General features: G+C 41.0%; 1 protein-coding gene across 1 annotated transcript in view; it reads left to right on the top strand.

The window, feature by feature from the left end:
• DCHS1 (dachsous cadherin-related 1) overlaps window positions 1–26902 on the top strand; it is a 46160-nt gene extending 19258 nt beyond the window's left edge. Inside the window, exons 3-21 of the mRNA XM_072401032.1 lie at window positions 702–878; window positions 2284–2515; window positions 6560–6796; window positions 8422–9402; window positions 9531–9718; window positions 10161–10257; window positions 11182–11339; window positions 11421–12261; window positions 13045–13284; window positions 14097–14222; window positions 14310–14519; window positions 14723–15592; window positions 16457–16570; window positions 16751–16962; window positions 17538–17692; window positions 17946–18076; window positions 18863–19149; window positions 19733–19874; window positions 20510–26902. Coding sequence (XP_072257133.1) covers window positions 702–878; window positions 2284–2515; window positions 6560–6796; window positions 8422–9402; window positions 9531–9718; window positions 10161–10257; window positions 11182–11339; window positions 11421–12261; window positions 13045–13284; window positions 14097–14222; window positions 14310–14519; window positions 14723–15592; window positions 16457–16570; window positions 16751–16962; window positions 17538–17692; window positions 17946–18076; window positions 18863–19149; window positions 19733–19874; window positions 20510–23103 — 7992 coding nt within the window. The 3' untranslated portion in view covers window positions 23104–26902. The remainder of the gene's footprint in view (window positions 1–701; window positions 879–2283; window positions 2516–6559; window positions 6797–8421; window positions 9403–9530; window positions 9719–10160; window positions 10258–11181; window positions 11340–11420; window positions 12262–13044; window positions 13285–14096; window positions 14223–14309; window positions 14520–14722; window positions 15593–16456; window positions 16571–16750; window positions 16963–17537; window positions 17693–17945; window positions 18077–18862; window positions 19150–19732; window positions 19875–20509) is intronic.
• The last annotated feature ends 815 nt before the right edge of the window (window positions 26903–27717 follow it).

Raw genomic sequence — 27717 nt, 5'->3', positions numbered from 1 at the left:
CAATTGCTGGTGAACTCCACTATTGTATAGCAAAGCCCACTAACTGCAATGGACATGCATGTCTGGGAATGCCAGCTGTGCTCATACATGTTAACACTTATCAAACTGTTGGTGGCCTTTTAAAACCAATCTAGTACATTGCAAACTTTTACTGTGTACAGCTGCTGATGTCAGTTTGTCATCTCACACACCTGACAGCCCTAAAAGCATTAGACGACAGCTTGTCAGACACGGCTACAATAAATCGGGCTCTTTTCCAGCTCTTGCAGCAAGCTTTCAGCAACTTTTCCTGGTTGAATAATGGTTTGATAGAAGTCTATGTGTCTCACAGTCACCGTCAATCACTTCATCACTTATAATTCGAAGCATGTATGGTGTCTGGGCATAAAGCCCCAGTACTGGTCTCTGTCCAACTACAATGAAAGGGGGACACATTAAAGTATTTTATTACATTGGTCAGTAATACCATACATCAGGGTTGGTGCAGTCAACAAGAATTGAGAAGAGCTAAATTTGATTTTGGAACTTCCAGAGAGAATAAAGAAGCTTATCAAGTCAGAAAATTGAACATTAAAGAAATATTTCTAATATCAACTCTGTGCTGTGGATATTTGAATTCTAGTAAAATATTCTTTAAATAATGCCAATCAACCAGTACTCTTTGGGGAAAAATGACAGCCCTTGTGTCTTTGTTGTTCCAGGTCTCGGCATCGGATGCAGATAGTGGCAGGCTTGGAACCGTATCATACTCTCTTAGCCCGGCTTCCCCACCTCAGTTTCAGATCAACTCAGACAGTGGAGAGATCTGCCTTTCAGATATTCTGGATCGAGATGATGGGGAAAGGTTCTTCATGCTTCATGTGACGGCCACAGATGGGGTAAGAGGGCCAGGGGGGACAAGGGGAGGTAGGGAAGGCAGAGGGACATGTAGGTAGTGTGATGGAGGATGAAGAGCATATAAATAGTAATAAGAAAAATCCATTTCATAGCTCTTTGATCCAAGTGACTAGAGTCATAACTCTGGGGATCTTTATTAGAGATCCGGTGATCTTTGGACCAGGCGTATAAAGAACAGGACTTTAAGATCTCTATTGTTCCAATATATCTAAAAGGATCCATTATTATTATACAGTGCAGATATATTAGCAGTCCAAAGTCATGTCACTAGCTGTCCCTCAATGGGGCTCACAATCTAATGTCCCTACCATAGTCATATGTCTTTAATAAAGACTAAGGTCAGTTTTTTGGGGTAAGCCAATTAACCTAACTCCATGTTTTTGGAATGTGGAAGATAACCGGAGTACCCAGAGGAAACCCATGCAAACATGAGAAGAACCTGCAAACTCCATGCAGATATTGTCCCGGCCGCGATTCCAACCTGGCACCTGCCAAAGACCAGAGTGCTAACCACTGAGCCCTGTGCTTCCTGGTTATTATTGCTCCAGTCTTTGGATCTGGATAGTCACTGACAGGTGTAAATCAAATGGAAAGCCACACTGGCCCATCAATACTCTCAGAGAAGCCAAATATCCTAAAAAAAATTCCAAATTTCCCATTTGGGTGTGTATAAAAATCCAAAGAAAAAAAAAGCCAAACCCATTAGTGCTAATATCCATATCTTATAAGCTCCAACTCTAGTTACTGGATCCAGAGTAGGTCAAAAAGTCTTAAATCATCTGACCTATTGAAGAATGGTTTTGGCTTGGATTTATTAGCACTTTGATAAATCAAATCAACAAATTTAGCTATCTGTGTGGTTGACCAGAAATGTCATTTGATGATCAGCTAAGTCTTCTGAAATATATCTGTACTAGAATTTAATTTTGGATCCATTCACCTTGTGGTGATGCTAATCTGGTTTACATCTCTCTGGAAAAGATGGATGGTGGTACAACTACAAATTCTTCAATGACAGATCATTGGAACCTGCTGTGCCCACATTTTATAGATGTACAAGCCGTCTTTTCCATTCCTTTATAATAGAGGAACAATTGGCTACCATTCACAAATAGATTTTCTGGAATGTAGGAAGCTCTTTTCTATTGAAATACTGGTTAGTGTGGTAGGCAAAGCTGGAAGTGGTCCCATTGCTTCCATTTATAGTCCATCCTTGGATTCGGAGATAAAATCCATACTTCATTGGACCAGGATCAAAGTAACATAAACTAAATAGATGGTACACCAACAACTTGGCATTTTTGTGATGGGACTTTGTATAAGTGTATTACTGATAGAATAAAAAATCTCACAGAAAGTATCTGAGATGCTTCTTGTTTCTTGCAGGGTGGTCTGAGTTCCACGTGTCTTGTGAGGGTTTCTGTAGAAGATGTCAATGATAACCGTCCAGTCTTCTATCCTCTGGAATATGGGGGAAGCGTCAGCTCACTGAGCCCCCCAGGCACAACCATACTGAGCGTGACTGCTCGAGATAAAGATGAAGGAATCCATGGCGTCATAACTTACCATATCATATCGGGGAATAACCCCCCACTACTACGCATAGAACCCGATACAGGTTAGAATGGTCACTGTTTTAAAATACCGACTTCTTAGGATAAAGTAAAGAATATTGTAAAGATTCGGAAATATGTGATGGTAAAATATTTTGGAAATATTCAGAAAGTAGAGGAACGATGATTACTGCTGGGCAAATTCCGGGTACATTCAAACTGGTGTTTTTTTTTATATAAGAGGGTCCTTACAGAAAGAGATAAAATGATGACCCCCCCTGAGTTAGGCTACAGTACAATAGGACCCCTGTTTATGCAATGCAACCTAAAAATGTCAGAAATGGCCAACTTTACAAAATAATGGTATTAAAAGTTCCACTTTTAAGAATCCACAATCAGGCAGATCATTATTGCAGAATGGGACAGGCAATGTCCCTTCTGCAATAACATGTCCTGCATGCCTGAATACTCCAAGTTTCTGGAAAAAAAGCTGAGCTGTGCATGCGCTGTGTCAGCTTTGGCTGCCAGGATACCCAGTAATTTCTGCATGCTCTTTTTCACTATTCCATTAGATGATCTTTGGCCATCTTGATTGGCTGGGCTGGGATGTCATAACTCCAGCATGGGAATGAATGAACTCCGGGGGCCGGAGCGGGAGTTTCATCATCCCAGCCTGGCCAATCAAGATGGCCAAAGATCATCGAATGGAATAGAAAAAAAGAAAGATGGCGATGCCCTGCTAGGGAACATAGAAGTAACCCAGGTTTAGGTATACTTTGACTTTTTTGCAACTTTTTGCAAAGTTTTTGCTGCTTTTTGTTACTATTGGTAAAATTTTCCTAAACTTTCTATCCCAGAGATGCAAAAGGATGTTGAAGGAAATCTCCCAAAGTGATCAAACTGCCCTGTTCCTAGAATTGTGCCAATTAGATATCTGTTCCTTTTTAATTCCGCAGACAACTAAAAATTTTAAATTTACTCCAATTTTCTCTTTTGGTGACTATCAGTATAAGTAGAGGGAAAATCAACCCAAGTGAGACCCAGACAGTAATAAATACATGGCCAAAGATCTAACCTTACTCCCTAAATAAAAACTTTATTGGGACCTCTAACATATAAAACTTCAGCATCTAAATAATATCTGCCATGTGCAGAAAATAAAATGCCAAATATATAAAAGTAAAACCAATATAATAAAAAAATGTACAATGGATCTGATTTAGCAAAGAGAAGATAGACTTTAATGGGTCAACATTAAAGGGGGTAATCCAGCAAACCTGAAATTGATCTGGTCCAGGACTGAAAACATTTGCCAAATAATAGCAAATGATTTTAGGAAATCCATTCCAGGTTTGCTGGATCATTCAGGCATACCCAATAAATTCTAGCTTCTCCATTCCTGGTGAGCTTTAATAAATCAGGCCCAATGTCTGGAATCCAAACTCTACACCTCAAAGAACAGAATGGACATAAACGATCACAAAGGGCTCTATTTATAAAACAGGGAATTTGATATTCCCCCAAACATTGCCTGGTAGGAATCAATTACTGCCATTGTAACTCATGGACCTGGAAGATTCTCACAAGGGAATGTTGTGAGAGAGAGAGAGAGAATGTCAGATTCCCTGTTTTAAAAATAGAGTCCATTAGTAAGGTCTGATGTTGTTTATTATGGACAGGAAATTGCACCTTCTTCTTAAATGCCAATCATCCAAAAAAAAACTTTGCAGTCTACAGTTTAAAACACAATATAAAAATTGCTCATAACATAAAATTATCCTAAACCATTTATCCATGTAATAAAAATATGCTTACATATTTAGTGTATATTGATCTTGTACACTAAATGAAACATGCAAGCAGTACCTGTGAGATTCTGCATTCCCGCCAACCCTTCCAGCAATTCTTCCAGCAACCCTTCCCGCCAACCCTTCAGCGTGCATCTACACTATGAATTACATAGGACTTCATCAGGGCTTGGAGTTTTTGTTATGTTATGCTGAAATTGACTGTACAATACTAACACAAAGAATATTCCAGTAATTTGTATTTTCATTAAATTGTATTTAAAGGAACTGTAATGGGCAGTCATATTTGCTTTGCAAACTCCGCTTCAGCTTCTTGCTTTTCTGCATGTCAGGTACAGGGCTCCCTCTAGTGGCCAGTCCAAAGAGATGTATAATAGGAGTAACTATTAGAAAAATCTAAAATGACATACAGTCCTCTAAAGGCTTGCATTACACAAAGCAAGAACAGCTTTGTATGTCTGCATGTTCCTTACCTCCTACTAAACAACTATATAATTATTGCTTTCCCAAGGGAAAGGGAGGAACACAACATACTGATCCTTGTTGATCATTGAGTTTTAGTGCAAATTTTTTTTCACAAAAGACAACTGAATCTTTGAAACAATTAATTAAATTAATGGGAAATTCAACTAGTTATTAATAAATATTAGGAACATTAAGAAAATAAACTGACTTCAGGAATTTATTTTCACTGTTGGGACTTTAAAATGGAAATCTAACTCACTAGTATGTTTTTTTTTATAATCAATTTTATTTAGTTTTTTGCTTTGTTGTGCTTTTTTTTGGATCAACAGAATGTATGAGACATAAGAACTGGTAAAGCGAATGGACAATTGTTTTTACCAAGATCACTAACAAAGTAATGGTGGGTGCCTTAGTAATTCTGAGACTTATTGTGGTGGTAGTACATTGTCTATATTCTATGGTGGTGGTAGTACGTTGTCTATTTTCTATGGTGGTTGTAGTACATTGTCTATATTCTATGTTGGTGGTGGTATACTGTCTATAATTTATGGTGTTGGTAGTATACTGTATATGATCTATAGTAGTGGTAGCACACTTTGTATGATCTATGGTGGTGGTAATACACTGTGCCTATGACCTCTTTTGGTAGTGGTATACCGTTTGTGGTGCTCTTGTACCAGCCTTTTATCTGTCGTGATGGATTGAACACTGTCTGTGATCTTGGTAGTACACTTTAACTTTTATCTATGCTGGTTGTATTATGTGTGGGAAACTGTCTATAACTTCTGGTGGTGTCTATTATCTATGGTGTAGTAGTACACTGTCTATAATGTATATTGGTGGTAGTACACTGTATCTGTGACCTACACTTGTCGTAGTACATTGTATTTGTAATCTGTGGTGGATGTGGTACACTGTCTTTGGTCTATAATGGTGGTAGAATACTGTCTTTTATCTGTGGTGGTGGTAGAAGATTTTGTCTATTATGTGTGGTGGTGGGTAGAACACAGTCTGTGACCAGTTAATGTTGGTAGTATACTTTGTCGTTCAAATATGGTGGTAGTAGTACACTTTGTCAAAAATCTATGGTGATATGTAGAATGCTGTCAATGATCTATGGTGGTGGTAGTACACTGTCTATGGTCTGCACTGGCTTTAGAACACTGTCTACATCTAGGGTGGGAGTAGTATTTTTGTCCATTATCTATGGTTGTGCTATTATACTGTTTGTGAACGTTGGTGGTGTATGGAACACTGTTTTTATCTATGATGGTGGTAGTCTTTTTTGTCTATTTTTTTGTGGTGGTGGAAGTACACACTGTCTATGACCTATGGTGGTGGTGAAACCCTAAGTCTATGATCTGTGGTGGTGGTGGAACCCTAAGTCTATGATCTGTGATGGTGGTGGTGGGACCCTCAGTCTATGATCTGTGGTGGTGGTGGAACGTGGTGGAACCCTAAGTCTATGATCTGTGATGGTGGTGGTGGGACCCTCAGTCTATGATCTGTGGTGGTGGTGGAACCCTAAGTCTATGATCTGTTTTGGTAGTGGGACCCTAAGTCTGTGATCTGTGGTGGTGGAACCCTAAGTCTATGATCTGTTTTGGTAGTGGGACCCTAAGTCTGTGATCTGTGGTGGTGGAACCCTAAGTCTATGATCTGTGATGGTGGTGGTGGAACCCTAAGTCTATGATCTGTGGTGGTGGTGGAACCCTAAGTCTATGATCTGTGGTGGTGGTGGGACCCTAAGTCTATGATCTGTGGTGGTAGTTTTAGTAAACTACATCTGCTATCATGATACACTCTGCATTGGATATTATTTTGACTCTCTTTCAGGTACTCTTGTTGTGGCTCGTGCTCTTTCTGCACGGGCTGGTTCTGTCCTACATCTGGAAGTGGGAGCCCAGGATGGAGGTGGAGTCAGAGCCGAAATGAATGCCCGGGTAAATGTCAGCATCCTGACGAGCACTGCCCACATGCCAACTTTTCTGCAGACCCAGTATGCCATAACTGTACCTGAGGACACCCCTCCAGGAACCAGTGTGGGTACTGTGAAAGCCAGCAACCCGACAGGTATATTTCCAATATCACCTATACACTGTGTATCTATAAAGTCATAAGCCTTTTTTAAGACTTATACATCTGAATTGCCTTAGTTATATAGGAATTTACTGACAAGTTGGGGGTTTTATTACAGGAGGTCAAAGAGTAATGTAAAAGAATGGAGCACTGGTTGTGCTGGAGTATTGTGAAGGTTCAAAAATTTTTCTGGAAAAATTTCAAGCTCCTTTAAAAAAATAGGGGTACTTTTACTAAAATTGCCTTTCCAAGTCAAGGTGTTATTATTGGGTTACAAAGTTACATAGTCAGATTGAAAAAAGACATAAGTCCATCAGGTTCAACCATTAGGGAAATAAACATATCCCAGATATAAAACCCTAAGGACATAGTTGATCCAGAGTAAGTAAAAACCCTGGTACACTTTGCTCCAACATGGGAAAAAAATTCCTTCCTGATCCATAAAGCAATCGGATGCTCCCTAGATCAACAGTCTCTGTTATCTTTACTTTAAAACTTTAATATCCAGTAATATTCTGTGTTTCTAGAAATCATTCAGCTTTTTCTTGAAGCAATATATAGAACTTACTGAAACTACTTCCAGAAGGACTCAATTCCACATTTTCACAGACCTTACAGTGAGAAATCCCTTCCTTATCCGGAGCTTAAACTTCTTTTCCTCCAGACGCAAAGAGTGCCCTCTTGTTCTTTGTATTGACCTCAAAGTGAATATTTGGGAAGAGAGTTCTCTATATGGACCATTTACTGTATATGTTTATACAGGGTGATCTCCCCTTATACATCTCTTCTCAAGGAAGAATACATTCCGTTTAGCTAATCTCTCCTCATAGCTGAGCTCCTTTATAATTTCCAAATGGTTGGTCCTTTGATAAAAAAAAGTCCACTGATTTGGCAAGGGTCCACAAAATATTGAAACATTGTGCACCACCAGAGCCTTAATGAGGTTGAGAACTCGTGTTTATCAACCAGCAATAATGAACTATAAATATTTTTAACCTGAGCTCTGTAATGGTTGGTCAGTTTTGTCCTCTCTCATCACCACAACCTCACTTGTTGAAATTGTGACATCATATGATTGTCAGCCATGAGGTCTTCAGTACAATCTATTTCACTTTGTTTAGCATATTATGGGGTCTCTCTTTTTTCCGTCTAAGATTTGGAAAGAGTTACAAAAGGGAAATGAATAAGCTATTCTGAGCAGTGTTCATCCCATGTGTATAAATGTGACTGCCAACTATTCAAATAATTTTAAATACTTATTGTTTTGGTGATTGTGTGCAGAAGCAAAAATACTCATTGTTTCTATTCTTAGAATATTGCAGAACCTTCAAAGTTGGCAAAACTACAACAAATTTCTTAATTCCATAAAGCTACAAAAGCTATATCCAAGTGTCATACATGCCTCAATGTTATGTACACTTAGGTAGTGATATTCCACCATCTGTTTTATTTGTATATTGGTCGGGTGTCCTTCCCTACAAATACCTCTACATGTCCTTATGTATCAGAATTAGGCTTTAAAGTGCTTGTAGGAAGACAGAATGTTGACCTATTCACTTCAAAAGTGGTTCCATCGAATATTGAATACAAGTCTCCAAGTGACTTTTTTTTCCTCCTAGGTGTCTCAAGTGTGATACTGTACTCCTTGGCCTTTGGTGACCCTCGTGGTCTTTTCTCTCTGGATCCTCGTTCTGGAATATTGTCCACACATCGACCACTTGACCGGGAGCAAGATGCAGAATTTACTCTAGAAGTTCAAGCTCGTAGTGGGTCGCCACCAGCCTATACTCGTGCCCGGATCAACTTGAAGATAACTGACATTAATGACAACCCACCAACTTTTGCTTTGTCGTCACATACCTTGAGACTCCAAGGTTCCCCACCTACTGGTTCTGTTATATTTACTGCTAGAGCAAGAGACCCTGATACTGGAGCCAATGGACAGATCCAATATCAGATAATGTCACAGGGACCTTTTACTATTGACAGTTCTGGACAAATCCAAACCACTGGGCCCCTGACCCAAGAAAGTTACGAGCTGCGTGTTCTTGCCCTGGATGGTGGATACCCACAGCTGTCATCAGAGTTAGAAATGACTGTCCTTGTGCTTGAAAAGGAATCTGAGCCAGCCTGTGGCGCTTCGGATTATCGTGTTGAGGTCAGAGAAGGTAGCCCTCCAATGAGCCGGCTGGTACAGGTGCAAGCTTTGCTTCCTGGTGGAGGGGAGAACCCTTTACGTTATAGGCTGAGACCAGATGCTGATGCCTTGGGGTTCAGTGTGGAGCCAGAGACTGGATGGCTGTATGTACGAGGGGCCTTGGATCGAGAGAGCCGAGAGGTTTATGTCCTGGCAGTCCTGGCATCTGGAGGTTCTGACATCCGCACTGCTTCTTGCACTGTGCGTGTTCGAGTGACTGATGAAAATGACAATGCTCCTCGTCTTAGTGAGGAGAGATATTTCATGAGTATTCCTGAGAATCGACCCTCAGGGGAAATTGTTGGAAAGGTCAGTGCTTCAGACAGAGATGCTGGCCAGAATGGACGTATAACTTATAGACTTCCAGTTCAAGAAACTGAGTTCAGTATACACCCACATACTGGTAAGTCATTACTAAGTGAAATTCTGTGTTAAATATTCAAAAAAAGAAATATGTCCTCAATCCTTCGTCATCCTCCCAAATATCTATTCAGAAAACGTTTGTGTATAACCTCACTTTTCTCTGTACAGGAGAACTGTCTGTAAGAAAGAGCCTTGACCGGGAGCACCAGGCTACTTACCAGCTGCTGGTAATTGCCCAGGATGGAGGAGCACCTCCTCGCAGTGTGACTGGAACCATCCATGTTTCTGTCCTGGATGAGAATGACAATCAACCTGAGTTTTTCTACCCTGTATCTGGGAGGGAGACACCAATACAGGTGAGTAGAAAAGAGGAGGGAGTTAATTTGGTATTGGGAGCTGGAGGGATGTTGCTGGAAAGAGCTATAAATTTAGCAACTATTAGTTGTACATCATGTGTCTAGACCAGTGCTTCTCAGCCAGAGATCCCTGGGGATCCTCCAGAAGTTGCTAGGGGTTCCTTGAATGTTCAGTTTTTTAACCTAAGGTCAGTCTAACAGCAACAGTCAGCAACGTAAGAGACATCTTTTCTACTGACCACCACATTAATGTACTGTAAATTGTGGATATAAAAATTATAGAAAGGGTTCTCTGAAGATCTTAAGGTTATTTCAAGGGGTTCCTCCATGTTAAAAAGGTTGAGAAACAGTGGTGTGGACAGTAATAATGAAATTGAGGCTGTTCAGTGTATCAACTTTCTAACCAAAGTGCAATGTCCTTCTGTATCTTCTCTTTCTGCAGATAATAGAGGGGAAAAGTTCGGGTATGTTTGTGGCATCCATCTTGGCAAAGGATCCAGATGAGGGGGAGAATGGAACAGTCATCTACAGCTTGTCAGGTGCTTATGATGTTGGGGTGTCAGTACAGCTCTTAATACCTTCATGGGGATTCCACAGGTTTGATCTATATCAATAGTTTGTTCTTAAGTATCCAGCTGTATCAGTGCTGCCAAGGAGCCTCACTTCTCCAAAAACGTCAACAAGGTGAGAGCTCCTGAAATGGGTCCTTGCAGAGGCATAGCTAGTATTGCAGATGCAAAGACCTCATCAGCAGGTTCAGGACTATAACCATTCAGCAGATACTGCATTCAACGAAAAGTCAAATAGCTTTGAATGAATTGACCTATAAAGCCCTTTTAAATAGTTATATTGGGGTTTATAAACCAATCTTCTCTTCTCAACAGCACCATAGAGATTAAGAATTGTGCGGTTTGTTAGAAAGCATAAACTAGAAAAGCAAAATATACCTGGATATTATTTTTGTATACAGGAAATATCCCTGTAGATTAGCATTCTCCAAATTACAGGTTACTGGTTTCCATAGACAAACCCCACAGTAAAAAAAAAGCCCTGCATGCAGATTTTTCTCATTGCACATAAGCTGAGCTGCAGTCAAGAGAGGATATTAGACTCAGCAATCTATTACAGTCTCAATAGAGCATGATTTCCAACTGGATGATGACTTTATAGTCTCATCTGTAATGTTCAAATTAAAAACACTGCAAGACATGAAGCCAATTAAGTTACTTGAGAAAAGGGGGCTTTTCTTATTCCCAATTATTCCAATGACTGTCAGAGCGAAAGGTCTTTGATAATCCAACTAACCAATGGCACGAGTGCATTTTTTGCTGCTATAGATTAAAATCTATTGCTCCAGATTGCCTGTTTGCATGACTCCCAACTCTCTAATTTGTATATATTTTGACCCTATTTTAAATGTACTCATGCATCAAGTAATGTGCATCTTGTTTATCACTACTCAGGTCCATGGGCAGAACGGTTCACCCTTCACCCACACACGGGAGAGCTGCGCACAGCAACAGTTTTACACCACACAGAGCGATCCCACTACACAATGACTGTGCAGGCTAGAGATACTGGATCTCCAGCTAAAAGCTCAGAGGCCACTGTCCGTATTCAGGTACTAAAACTGTGGATAAATATCAAAATGCTAAAAAAAACTCATTTCCAAATACTGACTATAGCTACACTTATGTTTTAGGTGGTGCCAGCTACTCGCTACCCTACAAAACCCAATCCCAGCGTACTGGTCCTGACGCCAATGGAAGGACTACCACCAGGGTCACTTCTAGGTGCTGTTTCCCCTAAATCTCCCCATGGTTCTGCAATCTACACTTTATTGGATGACCAACATGGAAACTTCATGGTGGATGGTCGAACTGGCAACATATTTCTGGTAAAAGAATTGGACTTTGAATCTCAGCCACGTCACAGTTTTCGAGTGAGCGTTGAGGAAGCCCGTGAAGTTTCTGGAATGTATCTTCCCCCAAGGGTAGTGCAAGTAGAGATTGAAGTTCAGGATAAGAATGACCACTCACCAATGTTTCCAGAAGATCCACTGACATTGGTGATTCCAGAGGATGCCCAAGTTGGTTCTTCGATTTTCACCTTTCAAGCTATAGACCGCGATGGTCCAGGCCCCAATAGCCAGGTGCGATACTCCTTACTGCGGCAGGAGTCAGAAGCTGCTGAATCTACCTTTCGATTGGATGCAGAAACTGGGGTATTAAGTGTAGCAAAGCCATTGGATCGTGAAAAAATATCATCTTATCTCCTCATGGTAGAAGCCACAGATCGGGCACTGAATGCCAGCCAACGTCGGTCAACTTCTGTTACTGCCAGGATTTTTCTCAGTGACCGGAATGACCACACACCACAGTTCATCACACCAGCTACATTGTGGTTATCTGAGGACCTGCCTGTTGGATCTACAGCTCTTTTCCTGATGGCACAAGATCCAGACCTAGGAGAGAATGGGAGAGTTGCTTATCAGATAGCAGGAGGAAATGAAGATGGACGATTCCAGATACATCCAAACACAGGTAAAATCAGTTGGTAAATTTAAATGAACAAAACCCTCACTGACCTTTGTAGCAACTTCCATAGATCAATTCATGGTCAAAATTTACAAGAGAAGCTCTCTCTTCTTCCTGTACACATGCTCTGAGCTTGCACTAGTATTAAGAAAGGCCAACAGGCTGCCAAGTCAAAGGTGTATCAGTGTGAGCTCAGCCGCTGAAATCAAACATAAACTAACCTACAACATATTTTGAGATAAGGGCTTAAATCATCATAACTAATGTTTTTGGAAGGATCTGAGCACTGCTAACAACCATATTTTGCTTATTTAAGGCAGTGTTTCTCAATAGAGGAAGTCCTTAAAATAATTTTCAGGGAACCACAGCTATAATTACAATATTCACAGTATATTAGAATCAATATGAAGAATACCTTTTACACTGCTGGACATTGGGAAGAATGCCACCTTACAGATAGCCAAAAAAAATTGGTGTCAGAGAAGCACAAACTTCTCATTGCTCAAGGAACCCTTAACAAACTCTAGAAGAACCCCAGTTGAGAAACAGTGCTTTAAGGGGTTCACTGTAGAAGTTTGACATTTTCTTTTATTTTTGAGAATGGCTTTACCGATATTGGTGTCGGTTTCCACCAAGCATCTAATAGGAATAGTGGTTGTAGTATACTGGAATCTTTTCGGGGAGAAAAGAGAAAAAACAGTTTTGCTGAGCATTACAACAAATGACTGTCTCACTGAAATATTTCTTGCTTCCCAATATTTGTTTACACTTTGATGTCTTTTTGATTAGGTGCCCTGTCCGTGGTAAGAGCATTAGACCGCGAGGAGACGCCTGGATATAACCTAACCTTAGTGGTGACGGACCATGGCACACCTCGTCTGTCCAGCACACAGACACTCTCTATCTCTATTCTTGATGTAAATGATGAAACACCCACCTTTGAGAAAGTCCAGTATGAAGGGAAAGTGTTGGAAAACCAGGCTGCCGGCACAAGTGTACTGAAGCTACGAGCTGTGGACAGAGATCTCGGTGAGTGAATGGACCTGTGGTTGGGTTTGCTTTATTTAGGCACCACCAAGACTTTTCCCTGGCATGTTGAAATACATTGAAATGGGTAGTAAAACATGTTTCCTTAATGCATTTATTAACGTTAATTAATGTGTTTACACCAGGCAAATGGTCAACCCAACCCAACTACACATTCGATTGTTGTAGAAGAAATTTGTATTTATCATTTACAGCAATTAGTTCCTATATTTGGATTTCCCACCATCCCAGAGTTTCCAAACCTGCTGTGCCCATTTTAGGGGGTTCTTATCATTCCCAGATCTATACACCTGATGTGCCCCGATGAGACTTCCCGGGTCTATAAATGTCATGTGTCCTGTATGAAGAACTCCCACCAACTCAGTAGGATTTCTTATATATAGTAATAGGGAGAATGTAACTGGGACATAGTTTCAGGTGGATTATGGAAGAGTGATATCACTGTAAATGAATCCAAGCTGTATTAAAATCTATAGGATAACACAGAGTATCATAGACATATCATAATCTAGGAACTGGCTCAACCCTGCAGACAACTGCTATGACCAAAATAACACTTTGGGTGGTCCAGTGCTTTAAGGTGAATGCATGTCTTTTTTGACTATTGTGAATGACAGAATCAGTCCCAGTTATTTAGGCTGTGTAATACCTCACTAATGATTAAAATGTTCTCGTGAATGTAATTTACTGAATTTAATCACTACAGTTAATACTAATTTTCTATGCCTAGTTTTTTCTACAGTATGATGGGAATAATAACTCATCAGTCTTCAAAATACCTCTTGTGTCCCCAGGTCCTGGTGGACAGATCACTTATGGAGGAGTCACTGGGGATGAGTTTTCGCTTGATCCAAAAACTGGAATCCTAACTACAAAGGTGCCATTTGACCGTGAGATGAAAGAGGTGTACAAACTAACAGGTAAATGTTCAGTATAGAAATATGGACCCCTACAAGTCTGACATTTACTGTGTATATCCACTAACTGTTTTTTCTTCCATGTTATAGTTTATGCTCGGGATGGAGGTTCTCCACCAAGAGTGTCTGAGGCTCGAGTGCATATCACCATTGATGATGAGAATGACAATACACCTAAATTTGAGAATGAAAATGTGTTTCTGGAAGTGCCTGAAAATCAGGATCCCAACACCTTGTGCATTCTCCGTGCCTGGGACCCCGATGCCGGGAGCAATGGGCAGCTCCAATACAGGCTTATTGGTAGGAAACTTTAAACTTTTTCAGCATTTTTACAGATTGCCAAGGACTAAATGAGAGCAAAGTAGAGCTGTGATGTATAGTTGATGCACATTAAAGGATTGTCTGAGATTTGATGTTTTGGAGGACTGAAGAATACAATGTAGTTCTATACTCTGTCTAGTAAACATCTTCAAAACCTGTCATTTTCTTCTGCTTCCCCTCAGATGGTGATCCATCCAAGGACTTTACATTAGACTCCACATCTGGAGCCCTTTCCACGTCACGAGCTTTAGACCGAGAATCTGTGTCAGATTATCGCCTGACAGTATTAGTCCAAGATGGCGGCAATCCATCCCTCAGTGCCACCACTGTTATCACTGTGGCTGTGCTAGATCTTAATGATAATACCCCAACCTTCTCAGCAGCATCTTACAATGCAGAGATCCCAGAAGATGCTCCTGTGGGTAGTTTAGTTCTGAAGTTGGCAGCAGTTGACCCTGACCATGGCCCCAATGGTCAAACAACATTCCATCTATCTAATGGTACTCAGGGAGCCTTCCATGTCGATCCACAAACTGGACAGATAACAACTGCAGTTCAGCTTGACCGTGAGCGCCGAGCTGTTTACACATTTATAGCTTGGGTCATGGATTCGGACCCTTCAGGACCGCGTAGTGCAGAGGCCTCTGTGACAGTCATAGTGCGAGATGTGAATGACAATGCCCCAGTGTTTCAGCGTAGCCCATTTCTTGTAAACCTGTCTCGTACCACACCCATCAAGCGGACATTGACTGCAATGAGAGCTGAAGACAAAGATGCAGGTGCCAATGCTTCCATCTTGTACAGGTTGGCTCCACAGTCAACAAAAACTGGGTTTTCAGTGGATCCTTACACTGGGGAGGTACGCTTGCTGGAGCCACTGGAGGGGATGAGCCCCAAAGATCGCACAGTCTTTGTACAAGCTTCTGATCTTGGAGAACCTCCACTTTCCACCACAGCGGTGTTGGTCATACATGTACGGGAAGCAGCAGCCCGAGGACCTCGTTTTGCGAGAGATTCAACGGACATCAGCTTGTCAGAAAACAGCCAGCAAGGTGGGAGTGAGGCCATGTCAGACCTGGGACTTTTTAATATTATTATTATTAGTATTATTACTCAGAATTTATATAGTGCCGACATATTACGCAGCGCTTTACAAAGTCCATAGTCATGTTTCTAACTGTCCTTCAAAAGGAGGAAGCCAATTATTCTAACTGTATGTTTTTGGAATGTGGGAGGAAAGTGGAGTACCTGCAGGAAACCCAGGCAAACATGGGGAGAACCTGCAAACTCCATGCAGATAGTGTCCTAGTGTCGAGATTCGAACCTGGGACCAAGCGCTTCAAAGGCCAGAGTACTAACCACTGAGCAATTAGGCTGACTTAAATTGCTAATTAAATTAGTACAGAGCTCTCATTAAACTTTTTACAGCCCCACCAAAACCATAAAATACTGTCACATGGCCACCAATAAGGTCCTGGAAGCAAAGAAGGGCTCCAACAATATCTTTTATTTATTTCTGTTGTAATAGCCATCTTGTTCCACCTTGTTATTTACACATACCCTGTATACCACATACCCACCTCATATGTGGGGTTACCTCAGCACTCCTCTTTCATACATTGCCAAAGCCTTTAGCTTCATATGTGTAGAGTTATTACTAATGATGAAAATAAATAAGATTTTATATAGCACTATGAATTGGAAAAATTGGCATGCCATTACTTATTAAGGGTTTCCTTTGAGTGACAACAATGGACTATGTGTTGAAACAAATACTGTTAGACACCATCAAAACCCATGCAATGGGGATGGGGGGTCCTTCATAGCAGAATAACCAGGGTTTTTTTTTTTTTTACTTCTAATTTTATATTTTTACTTTTTTAGCTGTTGCATTATGTGTTTCTCTACCTTAACAGGCTCTGTAGTTGCCGTGGTGAAAGCCACACACAATGGAGGTTCCTCAGGAAGGATCACTTACAGCTTACTCAGTGGAAATGAGTTTGGAGCCTTTAACATCAACCCAAACACAGGTACCCACATGGACAGACCCCATATAAAACCTCCTTCAGATATCACACTGAATACTGGCCTAAGATAAAAGCTTACTGCTCTGCCTTGAATAACCACTTTCTTTATTTAATATAGGGAAGTATTACTTTTCTGCCATTGATTCATATTAACAGGGATGAAATCTCTGCATTGCTCCACAGGGCAGATTACGGTCTTGCAACCGGCACTGTTGGACTATGAAGCAAGCCCACGGCACAAGTTGGTGATCCAGGCAGAGACAACTCAACATTACGCCTTTACAACGGTCAATGTACTGCTGCAGGATGCCAACGACAACGCTCCGCGCTTTCAACTCCCGCAATACACAGTTCACATATGGGAGGCCCAGGCAGATGGAAGCCGTATTGTGCAGGTAATCCCTCAACAGAAAAAAACTCAGATTAGCAAAGAGTAATCTTTTTAAAATTCTGAATGAATACTGTCTTTGAATGCATCTGTGAAAGTTTTCATTTATAAAGTTCACAGAATAGTTAATAGCAGTGATTCACATTTAACTTGTTACGTAATGTTTATGATGACTTAACCAAGAAGGTTTCTTTATTTGAATGAGTGTTAGGAACATACGCCAGCATTTAAAGCCACACAGGTAACACAGTCAACTCAATCTCTATGGAATGTGTCAAGGCAAATGTTGACTGTCAAGGACAATTTGGGAATTGAGGTTCTAGAGAACAGAATAGGGTGATGATTGAAGAATGAAGAAGAATGAAGACCATTCTTCTATATCTAGTAGTAGTTAGTCACCTTTATCTGGATTTGTTTTTGTAACTTTGAGGATGTTTTGTAGCTTGAGATGTAACAAGTGACTTAGCCAAGCTACAAAACAGCCTCAACATGACCAGAACAAGCCCAAGTCACAAACATCTACCAGTTATACAATGACTTGGATGAGAGAACCCTCACAGAAAACATTTTCTTATCCACTAGGTTCTTGCTGAAGATCCAGATCAAGGGATGAATGGTCAGGTCATTTATGCTTTTGGACCATCACAACCCATGAAGGATCTGTTTCTTATTGATGCCCAGACGGGTGTCATCACAACAGCTGCTATTTTAGACCGGGAAATCTGGTCTGAGGCACGGTGAGTATGACCTCCATGCTGTAACCTGTCTCTTTCCCTCTTGCGGCTAATTTCTCCCACATCCCAGTCCACTTGTGTTTACATTGACACCCTCTCCAAATGTTTTATAATTCCTCTGTATTTCTTTTTTCATTAACTAATACTTTACAGTTTTGTAATGTTATTACCTATGTGTGTATGGCTCCTGTTCTTAAGGTGTCATATCATATGGGTCCAATATGGAAACCTCTCTTTACTGTATACTGTATTCCAGGTTGCTGGTGACAGCGACAGATCGGGGGTCTCCTTCACTGACTGGGACGGCTACCCTTTCCCTGGTAGTAATAGATGTAAATGATAACAGTCCTACTATCCCCATTCAAATGGAGCTCAGTGTTCCCGAAGGTGAGTCTTTAAATCATTCTGTACTGTCTCATTTACACCAAAATGATATAATTACGTGCTGGTCAGAAAGCATAAAAATAAAGCCTGTCATTTTCATTGCCATGCATACATTGAGGCATGTATTTGGGTCAGAACTGATTTTCTCTACATACAAGTCAACGGGAATACAGAAGGCCACGTCCCTCAACTGTGGGGTTGCTCCACTGTTAGGATAGCCTGAAGGTCTGGTATTTCTAGGAGGGTTTGGGAGCCAATGCTCACTACCCCCCTTTCCTGGGCAGCTCATATGGGTCTGTTGTATTCAGAAGGAATGGATGCACAAGTTTTCTGCCCCCCATAGACAAACAAGTTCCATGCCTTTTTAAGGCCTGGTTTTAAAATAAGGGGCAATCACATGTCAGTTTTTTAATTTAAAAAAATGAACACCACATCCCACTTCAAGGCATTACTGAAAAACAATATTTCAAGAATTTGCGTATTCTCATTGTTGCCCTCTAAGCTACATAAAAAGAATTTTATTTTTGAACGTTATTTCTCAAATGTAACACTGACAAGTTCACTCATCACTACTGCACAGATCTGTCAATTAAAGGAAGGACACCAGTATTCTGATTATGTTAATTGTACTTAAAAACAGTGTCACCAGTGCTGGCTATGCAGTAAAGCAGGCATTCCAGATCACAAGAATAGAATAGAAAACCATTTGGCAGGTAAAACAGTTTAGCGTTACTTGATTTAGAAATATCTCAGCTTATCATCCATTACTCTTTTTTTTCTCCCTATCAGATGCTGTGATTGGTTCTGAGGTTGCTCAAGTGACAGCGAATGATGTGGACTCAGGACCCCCATTATGGTACATGCTGTCCGTGGATGGGATTTCAGGGGGCGCATTTAGTATCTTCCGCTATGGTGGTCAGATTTGGCTGACAGAACCATTGGACTACGAGGAGAGGACCTCTTACACCTTAACTATTCAAACATCAGATGGAAAACACCAGAGCCGGGCTGACCTTCGCCTCCTACTACAAGATGTTAATGATAATGCTCCAGAGTTCCGCCAGAGCCTGTATCAGGTATATGTCCCATGAATCTACCACTTTAATATAGATTCCGGTTCTTCCTCATGACATCCACTCGTAGTGGAGAATAGTTTCCCCTGAACTGTCAGCTCATAAGGTCACCTCTAACTTATATCTTGCTTACATGTGTGCTTTAGGCAAAGGAAAATTAGCATTGCATGATTTCAGTGACATCCCACTATGCTATCCAACACTGTGCTAAATTTACCAACAACCATTCCAGAACATTTTTGTTTTCCCCTATTGTTTTGCTTGAATGCATTTTTTTAATTTTTGTATATTTATAATTTGAAAGTAACATAGTTTGCTATTAGTTGTAAACACCAAGGTTTGTACCCATCGTTTACCTATTGAAAGCTAATAAAAAGATAATTAAAAAAAATATATATATACATAAAAATGTACAAACAAAACAGAATAGTACTCCAAAATAGTAGTAAGTGGAATGTTCAATTTATGGTGGTTTGTATAGATTAGATGAGCTTTAAATGGCCCCTATGAATTATGGAAAAATCTCCTTAAGTACAAAGTTTCCCCCAGAGCTCCTGTAATAACTGTATGTACCATGCTCTATTAGGTGACCATCACTGAACATACAAAGGCCTGGACTCCCCTTATTACCATCTCAGCCACAGACAGAGACTCCGGAGAGAACAGCAGAATCACCTACACAGTGCTGTCAGCAGGAAGTGGAGCTTTCTACATCCATCCAGAGAATGGTAAGTTCTCTTCATACATGAGCAGGGTCCTTTAAATTCTCCCCAGAGCTAGCTGCATGTACTTTTAAGTAATTAATTCTCAAAGATTGTCCAAGATCACAACAAGACACTAAAAATGAATTACAACACATTTCTAACAAGTAAGGCTATGTACACTCGTCTGGTTGTTGTCCGATTATCGCTTCAGGGCAAGTATCGTCCAAAAATGTGGCCTGTGTACAGCGCTTGTTACAGATACAAACATCATTAACAAAAAATGTAGGGAGTTTAGAGGCGCCCTATTAGTTTGGCTGTTATGTTTCATTAGCGGCTGCCATTGACATCCATGGTCAGCAAGGAACATGGCTACTCAGGAAGGAGCACCAATTACAGAAGTCAGACAGCCTCTGGTTTTCATCATCAAAGCAAAGAGAGAACCAGTTTTCCCAGATCGGTAAAGGCTATTTATTAAGAGCAAAGGAAGGCAGCTAGCATTTAGTGGAGTCTTTTGAGAAGGGTAGAGGCAACAGCATCTAGCGGAGGCTTCCTAGAAATGTAGAGGCTCCTACAACAGCAAAGGAAAGTAACACAACATGTACAGTACACAGTTATATAAATATTTTCGGAGGGTAACCAAATTTTTTTCATTCATGCAGGAACACTTTTCACAACACAGCCCATGGAGCTGGAAACACAAGGACCACTAGTGGATGTCATAGTTGAAGCTCGTGATAATGGCTCCCCAAGTCTGGCTTCCATTGTTACTGTGCAGATCTTTTTAATGGATGTAAACGACCATGCTCCAGTCTTCCCACAGCAACAGTACACTACGTCAGTGCCTGAGGACCTTCCATTGGGTAGTACTATCCTAATCCTAGAGGCCACTGATGCTGATCCGAGTCTGGAAAATTCAGGACTAGATTACACTATATTGAGCGGGAATGTAGGCAATGTGTTCCAAGTGCAAAGTGGAATGCGCTTGTGGAACGGACATGTTCAGCACATCGGCTCAATCATCTTAACTGATGCATTAGACTTTGAGACCGCTAACTTCTATAATTTGACTTTGGGGGCATCAGATCGAGGCATCCCCCAACGCAGCCATTCTGTTCCTGTGTTAATAACCATACTGGATGTCAATGACAACCCTCCAGTGTTTCCACGACCGGATTACAGTGTTCTTCTAAGTGAGGCTGCTCCTGTTGGATCTGAAGTGCTTCGGGTCTTGGCACAGGACTCAGATTCTGGTGACAATGGCATGGTCCACTACAGAATCACATCCGGAGATGAGAACCACCTTTTTCAGATCAATGAGGCAACTGGAGCAATAAAGCTAGTCCGCCAACTAGACAGGGAAAGGCAAGCCATGCATACGCTTGTAATCTTGGCTTTTGATGGCCAAAATGGACCAGCCAACTTTGCTCTTGTTCCTGTAACTGTGGAGGTCCGTGATATCAATGATAACAAACCATACTTCCCAGTACAGATACTGACAACCAGCATTAAGGAGAACCAACCAGCAAACACTCTGCTTACAATCATTCACGCTATTGACCTTGACACAGGAGTATTTGGCCAGCTTCTGTACACCGTGATTGAGCTTCCACCAGCAGAACCTGGAATGCTGACTGGAAAAGATGTATTCTCTGTAAACAGAACTTCAGGGGAATTACTGTCCAGGCAGAGTTTTGATTATGAGCGCAGTAAAGCCTTCAGCATGATAATAAAAGCAACCGACGCTGGTAACTTTTCCGCTACTGTCACTGTACAAGTCCTTGTGACTGGAGAGGATGAGTACGATCCTGTATTTGTAGCTCCCTATTTCAATTTTGAGGTGCCAGAAGGAGCTGCTAAAGGTCAAACTATTGGCCGTATCCAAGCCACAGATGAAGATGAAGGGGCTGATGGGGTAGTTGTCTACTCATTTTCCAAACCATCACCATACTTTGGAATTAACGAGACTACTGGGCATATTTATTTGAAGGTAGACAGTCAGAGGCATCGTTCTGGACGCTCCAAGAGAGAGACTAGAGAAATGACTATGGATGTTCATGCCCACAGTCCATTGCCATCCTCTCGAGTTGCCATAGCACAGGTTACAGTGGACATTACACATACATCATTTGGTCTGGCACCTGACTTGAATTTGCTTCTCATTGTTTCAGTGGCTTCCTCATTGGCAGTGGTTGTGGTGCTAGCTGCAGTTGCCATTATACTGGTAGTCTGTAGGTCTCGGGCAATCCAAAAGAAAGGTCAGGAAGGTGATGCACAAATGGACAGTTTACAAGGTGGAACTTTGCAAAGAATGGGACATGATAAATCAGCACTTAGCAGTGGAGATCGAATTTATCATCAGACTCTTCCAGGTTACCCAATGGATTCTTCTACTGTAGATGGATCTTACACTAGAGGAGGGTCTCTGGACCCTTCACATTCTAGTGGACGTGGATCTGCTGAAGCAGCTGAAGATGATGAAATTCGTATGATCAATGAGTATCCACGTGTGGCAAGCATTACTTCTTCTATGCAAGAACACATATCTGCTAGAGGTCCTGATTCCGGAATCCAGCAGGATGCGGATCAACTGTCTGATATTTCCTGCGACCCCTCTATGGACAGTGGACAGTGGTTTAAGAACAAAAAATCCTCCAGTCAATATCGGGATGACGGTGGGGGAGGAGGTGCTTTTATGGGGGTGGGCTGCGGACTTAACATGCCTCACCATAAGGACTACACTTTCCCTGAAGATGGCAAGCCATCTGTGGAAGGCTCCCTGACAGCCATTGTGGCTAGTGATGAGGAATTGCGTGGCAGCTATAACTGGGATTACTTGCTAAACTGGTGTCCTCAATTTCAGCCGCTGGCCAGCGTTTTTATGGAGATTGCTCGACTCAAGGATGAGTCAGCTCTGCGAAGACCTTTCCAGCCAAAGCCCAAAGCCATTCCTCAACCTCGAATTGACCCACCTCCTCTTATCACATCTGTGGCTCATCCAGGTGCAAAGACCGTGCCTCCTAAACCAGCTGTTGGCAGAACCTTCCCTAATTTCTCATCTCTTCGACGTTCTCCTATAATTAATGAAGCTTCTCTATCTTCAGTTATACCACCAAGTTTTTCTCCATCTCTTTCTCCTTTGGCAGCTCGTTCTCCTGTTGTGTCTCCATTTGGCATCTCCCAGGGTCCCTCAGCATCTGTCCTCAGCACAGAGCACAATCTTGACCCTGCTGGCGATGGGGAACTAAGAATTTAAAACAGCAGGGGAACTTAGAGGATGATATGCATAGGAAAACCAATTGGAATTACCTGTTTGAAATGACAACAAAGTCTCTAAGAGGCAATAACAATGAGAACCATTAAAAACACCCGCTATGAAGCCAAAAAAGACAATTTTTCAGGAGGGTTTAGGGAAAACTAGCCTCTCACCCAAGCTGTTTTCTGAGGCTGAAATAATGGGTATTTCTTCAATGAGACTTCCTTTAATTGCCCCTCTGTTGACCAGGGGTAGGTAGCCTTATATGACCGGTGCAGTGTCCAGTGAGACAATTAGAAAAGGACAATTTTGGGAACAATGCTCTTCTTAAAGTATTTTGCAGCTGTATAGCTGACCTACATGCAGTCCTGTCCACAGTATGGCAGCTACTTTTCCCCCCAGCATTTCCTATGTACCAGGCAGGGCCTGCACACCAGCTTCCTGGAATATGTGAAGGGCCACTACCAAACCTCTTTATAGGAATCACATGTCTAGACCGTGCTTCTGTACTGGATCATGTTCCTCGGCAGCTTTCCATGTCAGGGTCATGTGACCAGGATTTGCTGTGGAATCCATCTGGCCAATGCTGGTATGCAGATATAAGATGATAATCTGATGACATGCCCATGTACCAGGCATCATGTTATCAGGATATCCATGATGTTTATAGAAAGTTCTGTGGAAAGAGACTGCAGGTTGTCTATATAGGGTCAAATGGTATAGTCAATTAAAGGTATGGAGAAGATTGTATAGAGTTATGAAAGTATGCCAGCATTTTCATATTGCCAATTCTTAGTATAAATGTCTTGTCCCCGTTTCCATAAAAAAAAAATTCACCTTACAAAACTGACCCTAAAAGGGAAATATGTAAGGAACTTGCCAAAATGCAGTGAATTATAGCTATCTATATATCACATATATCTCCAGTTTGCTACGAAGTATATAACATAAAGAATTATACAAAATAAAAAGTAGCAAACACATGGATGAAAAGTTGTCAAAAAACATATGACCTAGTCATAAAGATAATTACTAAATGGGTGATCTACATAGAAAGTAAATCAGAAGATTTGTTAGATGTGGATTTGTTAGAAAGGCAATTTAAGAGGAGCTGATTGTGTAAGAATGGTAAAAAATGACCACATTCTAGTTTAGTAGGTTGGTAGTTTGTAATGGAATATTGGATGTTAGTTATGAACCTTGTAATTTGGTCCACAAGATTGTCCTGCAATCATGATCCTGTCATAATGTTTGCCCAGGAACATGTGAAGACACAAGAAAACATATAGTTTAACCTGTAACCCTGATATATTTAAGACCGACACCCCCACATTTTTCAAAGGAGAACTGAAGCAATATACAATAAGGCATATTATTTGGGTTTAACCAGTGCAGGACATGAAGCTTTATCCAAAAAAAAGCAAGCCATGCCATACAAACTGACCATAGTAGGGAAGTGTAAATTAAGTCACCTATTTTCCCTCACAGATATCTAACATGGTAAAAGACGTTACTGCTGGTTACCAGATAGTGCCGCCTAAAAAAGGCTTTGTCAGCCAAGAGGTCCGTTTTTTTTTTTTTTGTCCAGTAAGTTCACTCTCAACTAATCTCTATATCCCAGGTACAGAATAGTTTCAATATTTCACACTACTGGGTATATTGGTAGTTCCAGCCACATCATATCAAGTGTCCATTTTTATCAGAGAATTCACATATCACACATAAATATCATATTTTGATATGATTATACATTCCTGGCCACATATTGAGCTTCCACTTGACAAGTGCTGGTAAATCTTATTGTTCTGACGTCAAAGAAATAGCTCTACTTCAACATGAACACATTTTATACTATATTCTTTAGTTCCCCTTTGAAAAAGAAAAGAAACACTAAAATTAACACATAGAAGGGTCGAAGGTCTTTTCCTTGAACCTCTATACCTCCAAAAATCAAACAGGTAATGATGGTCCTTCATCTTCAGCAATAAGTTCCTCCATGAGATTTTGTGACGTGTGATGTGTGGTCATGTCTGTATTTCTGTAGAATTATTCCATATGGTACAGCAGTTCTTTATGGTCTTGGAGAAGGTAGATATACCCCGTTATACTGCTCTACTTTCCTGTACTGATCTGTAAGGGGGAGGATAGGAGGAGGTATGCCTCCTCCGTATTATTTTATACGGTACTTATCTCCTAGTTTGGAGTAAAATGATTTGGTGTGTAGGAATGGGAGGATAACACTTCCCCAAGAAGTCACATCCTAATTGTGTCTGTCCTGTGTGTCTCCTCTGAGGCTCCATGTTTGTTTCTGTGCATAAATGTTTATCTCTCATCTTTATTGCATTGATCTCAACTCTGACTCCAACCTTAGCTACTTTTCTAAAACCTATGCTAACAGGTACCCTTATCCTAAACCTTTACCTAATCCTAATGCTTCTCTTGCATCCAACCTCTACACCAACCCTTGCTGCGGTGCTAAAATGTACCCATCACAACTCCTTTTGTAACCCTAACCCTTCATACAATCCTGATATCAATTCACTTCTATCCTGTCCTTGCCGGAAGGCGAAGCCTAACTGATTCTAATTCATAAGGTAACAAATACCCTGAACCTACGGATCTAGTTCCTGTTCCCAAGCTTACCCTCTTCTCAAGCCTAACCTTCACAATCTTCATTTCTCATCTCCTAATAACCTCCACCTGCCAAATCTCATTCCATTTGTCTCACAAGGTGACGTTGGGGGAACCTTCCCTCATATCACAGGCCCTATGTACAGAACTCCAGTGCCATTCCTACAATTTGTCTATAGGGCTGTCACCTAAAGGCAGCCCTACTTTTCTTTTTTTTTCCCCAAAAAAATTTCCTGTAAAGTTTTTTAAACCTTTCCAGTTAGCAATAGATGTATAACTGCCACAAAGCACTGTGATGTCGTTATGAAAACGTCCACATTTCCAGGCGTAGAAAATATCCCCCAAAATGCACTTTTAGCGGCATCTTTGTCGACCGGCGTTAGAAGACACAGCTGTCAATCTCACAATGCACTTGTAGCCTAAGCCACTTCTTATTGTTAGCTGTAGCGTAGAAGACCGTCCTTGCAGGCACTTTGTACGAAGACGCTGCTGATTGCTCTTACAATGTCAGTATTATCTTTAGAAGAGAAGAAACTTCAATTTTCAGTATTATCCAAATGGAGGGTGTAATGTTGACTAACATTATTAGTAATGTCAGTATTATCCCCACCGGAGAAACTTTCAGGCTGTATTATTTACACAGAGCAGCTTGTTGTCTGAATGGCCTTTTATTGTCATAGTTCTCCCGTCATATTTGTAGAGCATCTGTCAATATGATACCTAAATCTTATCAGGAGGTCGACGGTCCCCAGCTTGTCATCCTTCTTCAAATTCTCCAGTGGTGACAGTACGGTCAAGCTAACACAAGAACATTTAATTCAATGATATATTGGCTTTATCCTCTGCATCATATTGACTGTCATGGACGATGTCTCTTCTTTGTTTATTACACACCCTTATTTATTGTAATCCAGAAAACCAGCATTCTTGCTTAATTCTTTATGTATTTAAAAAGCCTATTTTGGGGGTGGGGTGGGTGGGGAAGGTTGTTTATGAGGATTATTGTATACAGGGTGGATGTTGGGCACAATGGGGGGGCTCTGCTATGTACCCGATGTCTCCCTCTGTGTACCAGTTCACAAGTGCCAACTTTTATACAGAATTCCTTTTTAACTTGTGGAAAAAACAAAATCTCTTTGTAATAAAAAAAAATGAGAATTGAACTCTGTTGAGTATCTCAGATGTTATGTTGTGTACTGTGGAAGGTTGCCTTGTTTTTGTCTCTACTTAATAATGTCTACATAATGACCTACCGTGTACATGAGCAGGTCATCCTGGCCTGGCAAATTAGGATGGCCAAAGAGAACTGGGAAGAGGACCAGATGAAAATGCCATTGATGGAGTTTAGATCAAAAATCGTCAGTGAAAGTTTAGATCCAAAATCATGAACATGTCAGTGAACTGCCATGTGTGGTACTTTCATTTTTGTGCAATGTGCTGCATTGGGCTGCCTGATTGGCTTTCTACTTCTAAGCTCTGCAAGACATGCAACACATAGCGGGAACAAGCCCTTAGTGGGAGTGAGTACTTTTATTTTTTCCACTAGTCACTGGAGGCTTATTAGGTTGGCTGAAAATGTTTTGTTTACACCATTTGTTCCACAAATAACATCACTTATCCCTTTTTTATTATTATAGTTAGTACTTATATAGAGCCGACATTTTATGCAGCGCTTTACAAAGTCCATAGTCCTATCACTAACTAACTGTAGCTCACAAGTTTTTTTTGGAATGTGTGTGCGGGGGGGGGGGGGGGACTGGAGTACTCAGAGGAAACCTACACAGACACAGGGAGAACATACAAACTTCTTGCCGATAATGTCCTGGCCAGGAGTTGAACCTGGGACCTAGCGCTGCAAAGGCCAGAGAGCTAACCACTGGGTCAACTGTGCTGCCCTTTCTGCAATAAAGCCCTGCCTAAACACAATGTACATTAATGCATTACATAATACACAAGCTTTAAGTTTTCAGAGGTGTGAAAAAG

This window comes from Pyxicephalus adspersus, chromosome 1 (genome assembly GCF_032062135.1).
Source record: "Pyxicephalus adspersus chromosome 1, UCB_Pads_2.0, whole genome shotgun sequence".
Classification (NCBI taxonomy): domain Eukaryota; kingdom Metazoa; phylum Chordata; class Amphibia; order Anura; family Pyxicephalidae; genus Pyxicephalus; species Pyxicephalus adspersus.
Note: the sequence above shows the minus strand (reverse complement) of the source record. Positions and strands in the feature narration are given on the sequence as shown.